The 14549-nt window shown below is 36.0% G+C and overlaps 1 protein-coding gene across 4 annotated transcripts in view; it reads right to left on the reverse strand.

Annotated features, from left to right (window-relative positions):
• The window catches only part of LOC106879711 (CLK4-associating serine/arginine rich protein), a 102171-nt gene that overhangs the window by 49814 nt on the left and 37808 nt on the right, over positions 1–14549 (reverse strand). For all 4 annotated transcript variants that reach the window (XM_014929388.2, XM_052971912.1, XM_052971913.1 and 1 more), the window contains exon 3: positions 14015–14112. In XM_014929388.2, coding sequence (XP_014784874.1) covers positions 14015–14112 — 98 coding nt within the window. The remainder of the gene's footprint in view (positions 1–14014; positions 14113–14549) is intronic.

Raw genomic sequence — 14549 nt, forward strand, 5'->3', positions numbered from 1 at the left:
GGTCGAAAGATAAATATATAAGAATTATGAGGGCAGCAGGGATGGTCATGGCAGTACGATGAAGGACAAACAGCAATTATGGTATCAAGTCACTATATCAGTGCTCTGAGTTTTATAAAAATCCATCTAGTGCTGATAAATAATGATCAGTAATATACTGGCAATGGTTCAATTAAGTAGACAGTTCCTCTGCAAAAATTGGCCCTGTGCCTAGTTAAAAAAAAAAAGAACAAGAAAAAACATCAAATATAAAATTTGTTTTAAAAATCAATATTTGAACTACTCAAAACACTACACACACTGCACCAGCAGAAAGACAGAAATATTAGGTTTTTCATTAAACCTTATAATTCTGTAACAATAAGCAAGACTGAAAATATACAACTGAATCATTGGAATAATGCGTTCATAGAGTTCCCTACCATTACCACTATTAAATTCTAGATCCCTCCATTAATGCCCCTCAATAAAGTTGGCTGCCATTGATAAAACAAGAGGTTTGTGTCTAAGATATGCACTTCTTAAAGAGAATGCTTGAAGCAAGGGTTTAGCAGCAAGAATTTATGGACCAGCATCCAGCACCTTAAAAACCATTCCAGTCATCATGCCCTGTAATTAAATACGTGACACAATAAATAAATAAATAAATGAAAATGTTGCATTATTGAGAATGCTGATCCAACTGATGCTGGCATGGAATAGCAAACTGGAATTTATAATATGACGATGATGCTTAAGATTACAATATCAACTCTTGTCTTTAAAAAAACAACAACAACAAAAGATAAAGAAAGAATTCCACCATAAATAGATAGATAAGCAGATCTTATATATTCTAGATAATTGGATCAATAAAAGAGGACGGTGGTGGTTGTCTGTTCATATGTAATGAGCTTACTATTACTATACAAGCTATTGCAAACCCAGGAAGAAGGGCGGGGGAGTCATTTGGATTTTTATTTATTTACTTTTTTAAATTTTTTTACAGCCTTCTATTTAAAAGAAAGGAAGCTGGCTATAACTGAATTAGTCTTAACATTGGTAAAAATCAAACGCCACAGAAGAGAAGAGATGGAAAATACAATTATAAACACAGGTGAAAATGTCAGTAACTGAATAGAAGAAAGAAGAAATTAACAACAAAAACAAAACTGCTTCCACTTTTAAGTAATAATAATAATAATAATAATAGTAATAAAATCTTTTTCAAATCAATAAACATTGCTGAGCCTTATAATTTGTCAGTTTCAGAGGGAGAGAGTTGATCTTTCAGCAGTTGCCTTAGCTCTGCTAGACCTTTTTTTGTATTAAATAGTGGTTGTGGTGGCAATGGTGGTGGTAGTAGTAGTAATAGTAGTAATAGCAACAGCTGTGGTGGTGGTGGTAGTAGTAGTAGTAGTAGTAGTAACAATAGCAGCAACAGACATACACTACAGTGGTGATGGTAGTGGTAGTAGTAGTAGTATTAAAAAAGGTAATGGTATTAGTAGTTGTAATAGTGGTGGTGGTAGAGATAGAAGTGATGGTAGTAGTAACAGTAGCAGCTTCAGAACCCAGCATGTAATAGTTGAAGTAATGGTGGTGTGAAGGTGATGTCAGCAGCAGCAGTAGCCTCAGAAACCCCACAAGCAGTAATGGTGGCAGAAAGCAGTAGAAGCTCTTTTTGTTTGTTTGTTGATTTTACTTTTTTTTTTCTCTTTATATTCTTAAACAAGCAGCAGCAATCAATGCTTAATAACAAGTCTAGCATGAACAATTTACTTCTAACACTCAACTAGACCTAGAACACATGCTATATAAAGACGGAAAGGAGGTAAGGTGGGGTGGGGGTAGGTCTGTCATTGTGTGGGTTTTGAAATTTTCAGGATCTAAACCCATTCACAAATATTTTGCAGACACAGAAGCAACTTTTATCCATTTTTTTTTTTTTAAAATCTAATTAACAATCTAAAATTCAAAATAAGATAGAAATATACAGATTTTTTTAAAAACATAAAAATATATCTTGTCAAAATGAGACTATACAAAAATTCTATGATTTTCCCCGAGTACAATTCCCATCATTCTTATTTAACCCTTTAACGTCTAAACTGGCCATATCTGGTCAAAATATTCTGCCTGTTTCGTGTTCAAGCAGGTCAGATCTGGCTTGTCACACCTACCTTGCAATGTCATTCTAAGAATAAACAATCACATCGTCAAACTCTCAAAGCTACAAGATAATATCTTTCCTTTTTTTCTCTCCTCTTTTGCTCTCTGTCCCTTTCTTCTCCCTCTCGATACATATCCATCCTCCTAACTTAGTAGCCAACTTCTGCTCGGACCATACATATTGAAATATATTTCCCTCAACTGGTTTATATTTTGTAATGTTTTAACTGAGAAAGGTCTTGTGTAATGGATGCATTTCCTGTTATATATTACAGTCCTGAAACATACGTATTAAATGATTTCAAAATATAACTATTTGATTTGACTTCATTACACATTCACACACAACAGGGCTTCATTCAGTTTCCATCTACCAAATCCACTCACAAGACTAGTTGACCTGGGGCTATAGTAGAAGACACTTGCCCAAAGTACCACACAGTGGGACTGAATCCGAGATGACATGAGTAGGAAGCGAGAAGTTATTTAAATATTAATTTATTAATTTCATAACCCACTTCTATTCAGCATGTATGGTAGGCAAGCTACAGGTTTTACAAACAAGCTGGGTCAGTTATAAAAAATTTTTTTTTAATTAATTTTTTTTTAAACACCAAAAAATATGTTCATGATATCACTTTTGATTATATCTGGCATGAAAACCTCCTACTTGGGCTGTCCTGGGTTCTATGAGTTACATTGCTTGGATTTAGAAATTTCTTATCTGACCACTCACTGGCATCATGTACTGACTGAACTCACTTGCCCACTCACTCTAATCCACACTATTAATTCAGGTTTGGTTATATCACTCCCACATTTTATATCAATGCATTTATGACTTCATGCTTTCACTTCTAACGAGACCCATTCACATTTGACAAACACTGTATCCATGATCTGAGATCTTAAAACCCAGTCCAATCTAGGTTCAGTTCCACTGCACAGCAACTTGGTTAACTGTCTTCTACAACAACCATAGGCCAACCAATGCCTTGTGAGTGAATTTTGGTAAAAGGAAACTGTGTGGAAGACCCTTAGTGAACCTCAATCTATGTCTGTATGTACGTGTGTGTCTTTGTGTTTGTCCACACCCAGAGCTTGACATCTAGTGTTGGTTTATCTACCACTTCCCCCATAACGTAATGGTTCAGCAAGAGACTGATAGAATAAATAACAGGCTTTAAAAATAGTGGGGTTGATTTGTTCCAGTAAACCCTTCAAGGCAGCACTCCAGCATGGACACCAAAAAAAGTAAAAGATAAAAATTGAACAAAACAGTTTGCTGACGTTCTTTAACCCTTTACTATTTGAACTGGCCATGTCCAGCCCTAACAGTCTACCTGCTTTATGCTCAAACTGACCAGATCCAGTCTCTCACACCTATGCTACAATGTCATTCTAAAAATAAGCAATCACATCATCAAAATCTCACAGGTATGAGATTGTGCATGATAAATTCTAAACAATGTGAATAAGTAAGCATTACATTTAACAGAGTAATCTAAATGTTAAAGGGTGAAACACAAGTAACACGCAGAGGACTCAACTCTCTACAAGGCAAGTCCTCATAATCCCTAAGGACAATGACGTTACATTATAACTTTGCCCAAACTACATTGCAACTTTCGTCTTTGACGCCACAAAATATTTCAGCCCTGGTCAACTGCTGCCTGTCTTTGAAACACAAGACCTACATTAGGGTACAGACTAGTCCTATATCAAGGCTAGTGGTACCACTTCACACTAACATCCAAAATACCATTTAATTGATTGGTAAAGATTCACTCACTAACATACTACAATGGCCAATTCTTTTCTCTACATCTACTGCAACAAACTGTGCATCACTCAACAAACTAGCTACACACTTTCTCCTCATCATACTATGTCTTAACCCTAGATCCTATATTTTCTTACAGATGTTCAAACTGAGCATCAAGCACATGAATTTCACCAATTTAGAAGACCTAGCAACGGTCATGGATGATGCTGAGCTCAATTATATAATAATGATGATAACAAAAGCATTCAGAGAGCGCAAACCTCCGCCAAAGCAACACCAATGTCCTCTCAACAATTAGCCAGAGCTGATCTGGTACTTTATTTTATCAACCCTGTAAGGATGAAAGACAAAGTCATCCTTGGCAGAATTTGAACTCAGAACATAGAGAGCTGGAAGAAAAGCTACTAAGCATTTTGTCTGGCATGCTAATGATTCCATTAGCTCACTGCCTTTAAAAAAAATGCTAATGAAGATGAAACTCATGCAGGCTTGTAGTAACACAGTATCTTGCAGTATTACTATAATAAGCAATAAATTGAAACATGTAGAGAATTACTGTTACTGCATTTCTTCACCTTTTATTTATTTTGCTAATACTGGGTTAAATATTTTTCTTCATTATGTAATAGAATAGAAGAAAGGTCATAATTAACATAGTTTTTATTGCAAGCTTTAATTATATAAGTCATGAATCAAATTTCAAACTTGTTTTTAATCAGGTTCAACAACAGTAAAGTGCTTAATGTTATATAATTAACTAATTAAGTCTAATTTAAAAAAAAAAAGTCAATTTCTAATTTCAGAAACAGTGAGCAGCTCCTCTTTTTACCTTAGTTTTCTTTAATATCAATATAATCCTCTCATTTGAAGCAATATAAATTATGTACAACTTAAATTAGGTAACATCCTAATTAATCCATTCATTACAATTTACAGTTATAAATGGAAGTCCAACTATTACACACACACACACACATCCACTCCTCACCCAAACAATTTGTTTGCCTTAACTGCTCTGCAAGCATTAATGATTGTTCTAAGATGCTTACTTCATAACTGTGAGGTCTTAGTTTTAATCCAACTGAGTGGTGCATTAGGTAAGTATTTACTACCAAGATCTTGGGCTGACCCAAGCTTTGCAAGTAAAATCAGGCAGGCTAGATTATGGAAATTACAATGTATAACATTTTTTTTTTTTTGTCTTTTGGTCAGTGTTATTTCCTATTTGTATCTCTCTAGAAATCAAAAGGAAATGACTAATATTCCCTTCGAACTTTGCTTTTCTGACCTGGGCATCAATGTTTTGAAACTGACTTATTTTCCATTACATTTCAGGCAGATTCAGAGTTGAGTTGCTGAAGCAGAAATGACCGTAACCACTTGAGCATGTCCCTTAGTGGCTGATGATATGTGCATCTCTGATGATGAGCAGAGTAGTTGGGGGGAGCATCAAAGCCATGTGTTGAGAGGGATTCTTTGGGGTTTGAATAAATGTAACAAAAGCAAAGTTTAATGAAAATATTAGCCATTTTTCACACTTTCTAGAAGTAAGCAAATAAGAAATAACAGTTGTTACTCCGTGTTATGGAAGTTCATTTGATGGACTGTATCAATAGCCCTAAGGGTCCCAAACTGTCACAATATACCACTCATTCCGTCTAGATTACGGTTAAGGGCACAAATAACTGTGGAATACTTAGTCAGTTACTATAAGTCAATAAATAAATAGTTCCGTTGATTGAACAACTGAAACTGATGAAAAATCTATTTACCTTGTACTCTATCGAAGCTTATTTCTAAGAAAATTGCAAGCTATTCTAGAATGTTCTGTCTATATTTTGGCACAAAAATAGACATTGGTCTATAGAGTCAGCCAACAATTTATCACAGCCACCACAAGATACTATTAGCTGAAATAAATGTTGCAAGGCATGCTTATTTTTGTCTGCATCGACATCTTAGTACAAACAGTTGTTATATCAAATATGGCATTGTTGACTAAAATATAACACCTTATGCAATAAACCTTGACAGATATTATTATTCAACATCTGTTTTCCATGCTGACCTGTGCTGGACGGTTCGACAAGAGCTGGCAAGCCAGAGGACTGTGCTGTACTATCTTCTCTGGAATAGTTTCTGTGGTTGGATGCCCTTCCTAATGCCAATCACTTTACAGAATCTGCTGGATGTTTTTAATGAAGCACCAACAGCAATGAGATCACCAAATAACTTTTAAGTTAAGATCCTTCAAATGAGGTGGAGGTAGGAGGAGGATATTGTTGAAGGATAGGGGAAAAAAAAAGAGTCTTGCATTAAAGAAACAAGGATACCTCAGGTGGGGAAAGGAGAAAGAGATGGTGAACACATAACAGGAATGGGGGTAAGTGAACCAGGGACTGGAGATTATAAATCGCTGAGTGAGTTTAGAACTTTGTAAAAGGAGTGATAGATGGGGTGGAGGTGATGAGTGGGCACAGGTAGAGGGGGGGGGACATTAGGATATATGCTGTGAGGAAGAATGTTGTAGGATAGATTACAAGGAGAGATGATCTGCTACAAGTCTGTCAAACCAGGAACACTTTTTGACTAAAGACTTGCCTTTAATCAACCACAACAAAATTTAATGAAGTTCCAGGAAAATTAGTTCCAAATGCCAACATACTTATAGTACTGTATGATTACAGACGAGAGAGGAAAAGAATAATAGTAATTACAGGATCACCAATGACTTTAAGATTGGCAATAGAAAGGTCAGAGCTAAAACATGTTTGACCATAGGTCTGTTGGATCAGGGCGGATCTGGGGATAAATAACAAACATTGTAAATAATTGAATTTGTGAAAGCAGGGCTTCCAAACTGCAAATATTTCTTGTTCGTAATTACAACCAGTGTTTGACTTGTGTTGGTCAGTTGAAGAAGCCAAGATCACTGTTAAGTTCAGCCAAGTGCTACACAAGAAGTTGTGTTTTGCACTTGAAAAGAGTAAAAATAAACTGGCTGACATGCTACTTATCTAACACAAACATGTCTAAAAGATTCAGTCGTACTTCAGAGCATTCCTGTGATTTTAAGCTAAATTAATCTAATATTAGGCCCTTTGTGAACAGACTGCAGTAATATTAATTTATATAAAGTATAAACTTACAAACGAACTCTCTATCAGATATGAAGACAAAAGTGAAATGAAATAGCCATTATGATAAACATTCCAGTAATCCCATTATACTACTACAATCTATCTCTCTTTAATCCTTTAACATACAGATTACTCAAATGTATTGTTTATTTATTCACATTGTTCTGATTTAGTCATGCATTATCTCATACCTTTGAGATTCTAATGATGTAATTGTTTATTTTTAGAATGACATTGTTCAGCAAGTGTGAGAGGCCAGATCATGTCAGTTTAAACATTAAACAAGTAGAATATTCGGGATGGATATGACAGTTTAAAGGTTAATCTGTTAAATTTGCAATCTAATATTATTAACAAAATATGAAACCATGAGAAACTTCATTATGAAATGTATCTGCATATGTATAGAATCCACACTTCCTGCAGCTCACTTGGATATTAGCTACAAAGACTTCAATTCCTCTTGTTGAAAATTTTCCACCCTCAAACACAGATTTCCTCTACTGTCCTCCAATTATCAACAACTGTTTGACTGTGTCTCTTCCAGCATTGAAAATATCTTATTTAACTTCACCCTTCTATAAAGTCACTATCCGCAGTGATTTCAATACTTATAACTCATCTTGGTTTTCATATTCATTCTATACTGACACCACTAATGCAGAAATTGAATCTTTTGTAATCTTCAATTCTCTACATGTATTTCTGACCAACACACATCCTTCATCACTTTCTCTCCTCCAAACCCAACCTCTACTCAACTCAAAATCAAACTCATTTCTGCACTTCTCAGATCATCCAACATTCACTGCACAGTCCTTTCTTTCCAGAATACTGGCCCTCAGAAATTCCTTCCTCTGTACATGTTTTTCCAGCATTCAAATTATAACAATTTAAGAGGGACATTAATGTCATCACTCTCACAATCTTAAAGCCTTATGAAGGCCAAGGGCACAGTCCCTTTCCTCAGAGCTTACACGCACACGCACACACACAAAGGTGTAGGCATGGCTGTGGTTAAGAAGCTTGCTTCTTAACATGGTTTCAAGTTTAACCCTACAGTGTGGCACCGTGGGCAAGAGTCTTCTACCATAGTCTTGGGCCAACCAAAGCTTTATGAGTAGATTTGGTAGATGGAAACTGAAAGAGCCCAACATATACGTATATATGTGTATGTATGTATGTGAGTGTGTATATGTTTGTGACTCCTTGTCTTGACAATGCATGATAGTTACAAATGAGTATCAGTGTCACACAAGCAATATTATTTCTAATATTTTGCAAAAAATATGCCTAGGCATAGGGAAATATTACTGTTTGGAAACAGGTGAGAGTTGGTGACAGGAAAAGCATCTGATCATAGAAAATCTACTACAAATTCTGTCCAACCTATGCGAACACAGAAAAGTAGATGTTAAAACAATAATGTGGATGACGATGATGATGATTATATATACATCAGCACACTGTACTTATCAATGGTAACTCCTGGTTGAAAGGATCTTGTTCATTTTACATACTAGAATTTCATCTCCAGCCTCTCTGTTTAGATACTTGTAACATTGCCAAACCATTCATCAATAACTGACATCATCGTCTACATTTAGAAGAAAACTACCCCTTACTCTAAATGCGTAATGGTTCATTTTGTGTGTCCCAGTTATCTGTACTATTAATGGTTTTACCCAATGCGTATAGTCTACATTTCATACAGTTATATAAACACAGCTTTCTTGCATACATCAAATGATATTATGATACCTAATCACTTTATCTACTCATAACTATTTAACTGCTGTCTAGGTTAAGTCAGTCCTCGATCCAGCAGAATTATGATAAAAGGCATTCCAATCTCAACAATCCAGACTATTATACAAAAGTAGTGGAATTTAGAACTACATTATGTTCTTCCTTTTCTTTAAGGGTATAGTTCCAAGAATGTGCAGTTGCTATTTCTAGTAACCAGTAGAACTGCCTGGTTCAAATAGCTTTTGAAGACAAAGTATAAATGAATTAAGGAAAAGATTGAAATAATGAATTTTTCAAATATGATTTTATGTATGTTGTGTACACACACACATAATAATCAACATTCACTTTTCTATGCTTGAATAGGTTGGATTGAGTTTTCTGAGGTAGATTTTCTATGGCTGGATGTCCTTGTTGTCGCCAACAACCTAACTGTTTTCAAGCAAGGTAATATTTCCCTTTAGCCAGGCATGGTTTTTGCAGAATATTGGAAAGAATGACATTCATTTATCACACAATATCAAGGCAAAAAGATACAAACATATACACACACACACATATATATATGCATGACATGCAGGGACATGGCTTTGTGGTTTCAATTCCTGGGCTAGGTGATGTGTTGTGTTCTTGAGCAAAACACTTCATTTCACATTGCTCCAGTCCACCCAGCTGGCAAAAATGAATAATCCTGCAATGGATCAGTATGCCATCCAGGGAAGAATACATACGTCACAGAATCTAGGAAACCAGCCTTATGAGCCTAGGAGTTGGGAAGAACCTTTGATCCTGTTGTTTCATATATATATTATGACAAGTGTCTTTCAAATCCACTCACAAGGTTTTGGCCAGCCCAGGACTATGGTAAAAGACATTTGACCGAGGTGCCATGCCATAGGATTGAGCCTGAAACTATGTGGTCCAGTAGCAAACTTTTTAACCACACTAATTTGACTGACAGCCAAAGATCAAAACCAACAGACCACATCATCATTATATATATATATATATATATATATATATGTGTGTGTGTGTGTGTGTGTGTGTGTGTGTGTCCATGAACATTGTGTGTGTACACAGCATGCACACACAAAACCATGGTCAAAGGTCTGAATAAAAACAGAAATAAGGTCATGAAGATAAAAAAATAAGGAATGTATTTTCTGATAAAAGAAGCAGATAAATTGAGAACAGTTAACTAAAAGTACAAACATCAATATCATCCTGCTTGATACTTGGTATGGAATTCCTCTGCCTGCAATACAGCAGTAATGCAGTCAGGCATGATTTCAAACAATTTTTTGCAGTAATCTGCAGCTATTTCCTGCAACGTCTGCTATTTTAAATCTGAAATTGCTGAAGCGTTATAAGCTGCAATTTGCATTTTGATGTGACCCTTTGCATTTTCTGTAAGGTTCAAGTCAGGATTTGATTCTGTCTATCAACCAAATTAGTTCTGAGCCAGTTTTTCACATATTTTGCAGAATGCCATGGTGTACCATCCTGTTGGAATATAGCGCTGTTATGGATGAGTATATGAGTAGGCAACTTAGCAAAATCATCACAGAATGAAGATTAAAACTAGCAAGCTACATACTCCAGCTACCAGACCAATGTCATTCTAAAGTAGCTTTCAAATGGACTTCACCGGAGGGAAAAAGAAAGAGAGGAAGACCGAATACTATAAGGAACAGTAACCGATATTTGTAACCGATATGAGAGCAGTATAATATTGATGTTTGTATTTTTAGTTCACATGACTAGATGCAGAGAAAGCTACAGCCAACAGGAACCAATGGCATCAACTTACTGCCCGATGTGCTTCAGAGCCCAGGAGGAACTAATACTGATATGAGTAGACAACTTCTTCAGTAATATCCTGGTAGGTTTTAGGGTTTATAGCTTTAACTTGAGACATTATCCAAATGCTAGCTCTTATTTTTGCATATCACAATTGATGGGCATTGCTTCACACTTGCAAGTATACACTTAGTACATACTTTGAGTTCATTAGACACAAATTATTTAACAAATGCTTTGTTACTAATCTGTTAGTCTGTTAGCATTTAAACTGACAATATCTGACCCAAATATTCAGTCTGCTTCATTTTCAAACTGGCCAGATCTGGCCTCTCACACCTATCCTACGTGGTCTGACCAATAAGTATCCTGACTGTCGCTATAGTAATGAAGCTAAAGCACGGAGAGTAAAGCTGCTTGGCAAAGATTGGCCTTGAACTCTGCTGTGCATGCACACCAAGCTTTAACGTTCCAGCTCACTTCTGCTGTTTACAGCAGTGCTTGAAAGGAAGGTGTGTAGCGTGCGATCGTCACATTGGCCATGACAGAGAAAGCTGTTGTGGCAATACCTGCCCAGAGGCTTACACTAAGTTGCAGAAATTGTATGGAGAGGAGTGTGAGAGCCACACACAAGTGTACAAGTGGTTCCAACATTTCAAAGATGGCCGAAAAAAATGTTGATATTGATGAACGTTCTGGGAGACCCACAACCAGCAGAACTGAGAAAAACATGGCAAATGTGCATGCAGCTATGAGGGGAAATCATCAAATCACCATGCATGAGTTATCAGAGGATGTGCAGATTAGTTACAGTTCAGTTCAGTCCATTATCACAGAAGATTTGGGTAGGAGACGCATGTCTGCCAAGTTTGTGTCAAAACTGCTTTCAGCTGACAAAAAAGGTACTTGGGTCTCAGTTGCACAAGATCTTAACTGTGTCGAGAACAATGAAAACTTTTTGAAAACTTCGCGTAGGCTTCTGAACAGGTTATTGCCAAGCTTTTGACAAAATTTGATGCAAATTCTCTACTCAACATAATTGAAAACAACGTGAATAAATAAATAAAACCCTGACAACACCATCATCACTTTTAAAATTCACTTATCAATGCTCGGACAGGTCAGATGGAATTTGTTGAGACAGATTTTCCATGGCTGGATGCCCTTCCTGTTGCCAATCCTCACCTGTCTCCAAGTAAGATAATATTTTCTTGTGGGTGGACAGGTTTAGACAGATACTTGGAAACAAAGGGTACTGCTTGTATGACAGTGACACTTATTTACAACATTCATGGGACGTGAAGACAAGGAGACACGAACTCACACACAGACAGACAAAACACACAATGGTCTTCTTTCAGTTTTCACCTACCAAATGCTCTCACAAGACTTTAGTCTATGCAGTGAGAATGAACCTGGAACCAAGTGGTTGGGAAGCCAGCTTCTTAACCACACAGCCATGCCAGAGTAATCTAAATGCTACAGAGTTAAAGAAGTCTTCTTTAACCTAATTTTTTTAATCACCCAACAAGACTGAAAACAAACCCAAGGCATGTTTTTTGACCCTGAGACGCTGGTAATTTTTGCTGTATGTTTTGCAATGAGATTGAAATCTTCCCACAATCAATATCTTATTGCATTTTGCTTTGCTGACAACTGTGCTTCAATGGCACTGCTAAATGTAAGTGGGATGCAGTACAAAGGCACCGAATCATACACATACAGTGAGTTTGCACAGTTGTGGCACAAGGTCAGCCAGATCTGCCAAATGATTTGTATCCACTTGTCTGAGAATATTGAGAAGCTTTGTGGACAGCACCAGCACCAGCACCGCCACCAGATAAATTTAACTGAGCTGATATCTTCTGGAATGTGAGCCTATTGCTATGTAAAACAATAATTTGAGACAATTCCATAAATTTATAAAATATTGATATAAGCCGCTGTATCTTAAATGTCATGTAGAAGTTGAAATTATAAAAATATTTCATCATTTATGTAACATAATACATAATATAAACTAACTTAATTACTTGCAAATATCATCATCGTTTAGCATCTGCTCTCTATGCAGGCATGGGTTGGATGGTTTGATATGGAACTGGCAAGCAGAGTGCTGTCCAGACTACAGCTGTCTGTTGAAGCATTGTTTCTATGGCTAGATGCCCTTCTTAACACCAACCAATTAACAGTGGTTTAGGTGCTTTTTACGTGCCACTAGTAGACGATTTACTTTTTATCTCTATATCAAAAAATATTTCACAAAATTCTAAATTTCCTCAATGTATTCAAACGTTTGACAAGAACCATCAATCTATCCAAACACACACACACACACACACACACACACACACACACACACACACTCGAAAAGCAGAGAGATAACTATGGACAACTGCTTTGTAACCTCCAGCTTTTATATCCAGATTACAAATTTATATTTAAATCACTCATAATTGGTGCAGTTGGTTTTGTGAGCAAATGCCTAGCTGACAGTCTGGATAAACTTGGATTTCCAGAAAAAGAAACCAGTCAACTTCTATATTACAAATACAATCTATAAATGGAATGGTAAAAATATGCAAGACTTTTCTCTAGTTTAAAATATGGTATTGTTTTCATTATCTACATTCCAACAATGGAGATCTGTATGTTAGTTAGAAACCAGCTCCTTTCCCAGAGGAAGGGCTTAAATAATCAAAATCAGAAGAGAACATACATAAATACAATCATGCATGCATGCATGCATACATTAATTTTAATGTCCATGCTTGCATGGGTTAGACAAATATGTTGCTGTTTTTCAGGTGGGTACCCTTCTTGTTGTCAACCTTTTTCTGTTTTCAAGATCTCTCTTATTTCACAGAGCTCCAAGTGAATAATTCGTTAGCAAGAGAATTACAACAGAAACACTGCTCACATGTTGCAACTTTCATACAAGTGAACACAAACACACACACACACACACACATATGAGAGTCCTCTTATGATTTCCACATACCAAATCCACTTACAAGGCTTTGGATGATATGGGACTACAGTAGTAGACATTTGTCCAAGGTGCTGCACAGCGAGACTGATCCTGAAGCCATACAGTTGAGACCTTAACCACACAACCATATATGTAAAGTTAGTACCATGAAAAAACACACCCAGTACCTTCTGAAAGTGGGGGTGGGGTAATAACTGAATAGGAATTTAGACAGTGACAACCCACACAATCCATGCCAGCATGGAAATGCAAATATAAAATGATAATTAGATTGTGTGAGTGTGTGTATCTATATACACATGCGCCAAAAACTTGAAAGTATCTCACATGAAATACAATCATGCATCACCCTTATATTTTCAGTAGACATGGAAAAAAAGAAAGCCTTCAACTTACATGCTTTGAGGTGATTCCGCAGATAATGCAACAGCAGGGTCCAAATGTATCTTATATGGACGTCCATATACCCGTAAAAATTGAGTAGGGTCCTGTTTCTGTAAGAAAGAAAAAAAAAAATCAAAATCAAATAAACATAAGCTACAGCTTGTGAATCTTTTTTCTGCCATAAAGTTTTAATCTTACCTCATTTTCTCCAGTCTATAATCTTACAATGGTAGTGCCTTGTTATTACATCTTTACAGTTTACTTATAAAATAGCAGCCCTTGTAATAATTTTTTTAACTAACGCTAGCCAACCAAAGGAAGACATACCAGTAATATAAGTTTACATATGATACCTACACCTGAATATATCAATGAATTCTTCCCACTAGCAATTCATTAAATATCTTTAAAGAAGAGATCTGTACTTTAGTATTCAGTAAGACATGAAGACTTTGCTTTGAAGGTTCAACTAATTGAGACCAACATACTGGAATATTTATAATTTATAAGTATGGGTTATCTTTTTTTTTTTTTTTTTTTTTTTTTT

The sequence above is a fragment of the Octopus bimaculoides genome, chromosome 11 (assembly GCF_001194135.2).
Source record: "Octopus bimaculoides isolate UCB-OBI-ISO-001 chromosome 11, ASM119413v2, whole genome shotgun sequence".
In the NCBI taxonomy this organism is placed as follows: domain Eukaryota; kingdom Metazoa; phylum Mollusca; class Cephalopoda; order Octopoda; family Octopodidae; genus Octopus; species Octopus bimaculoides.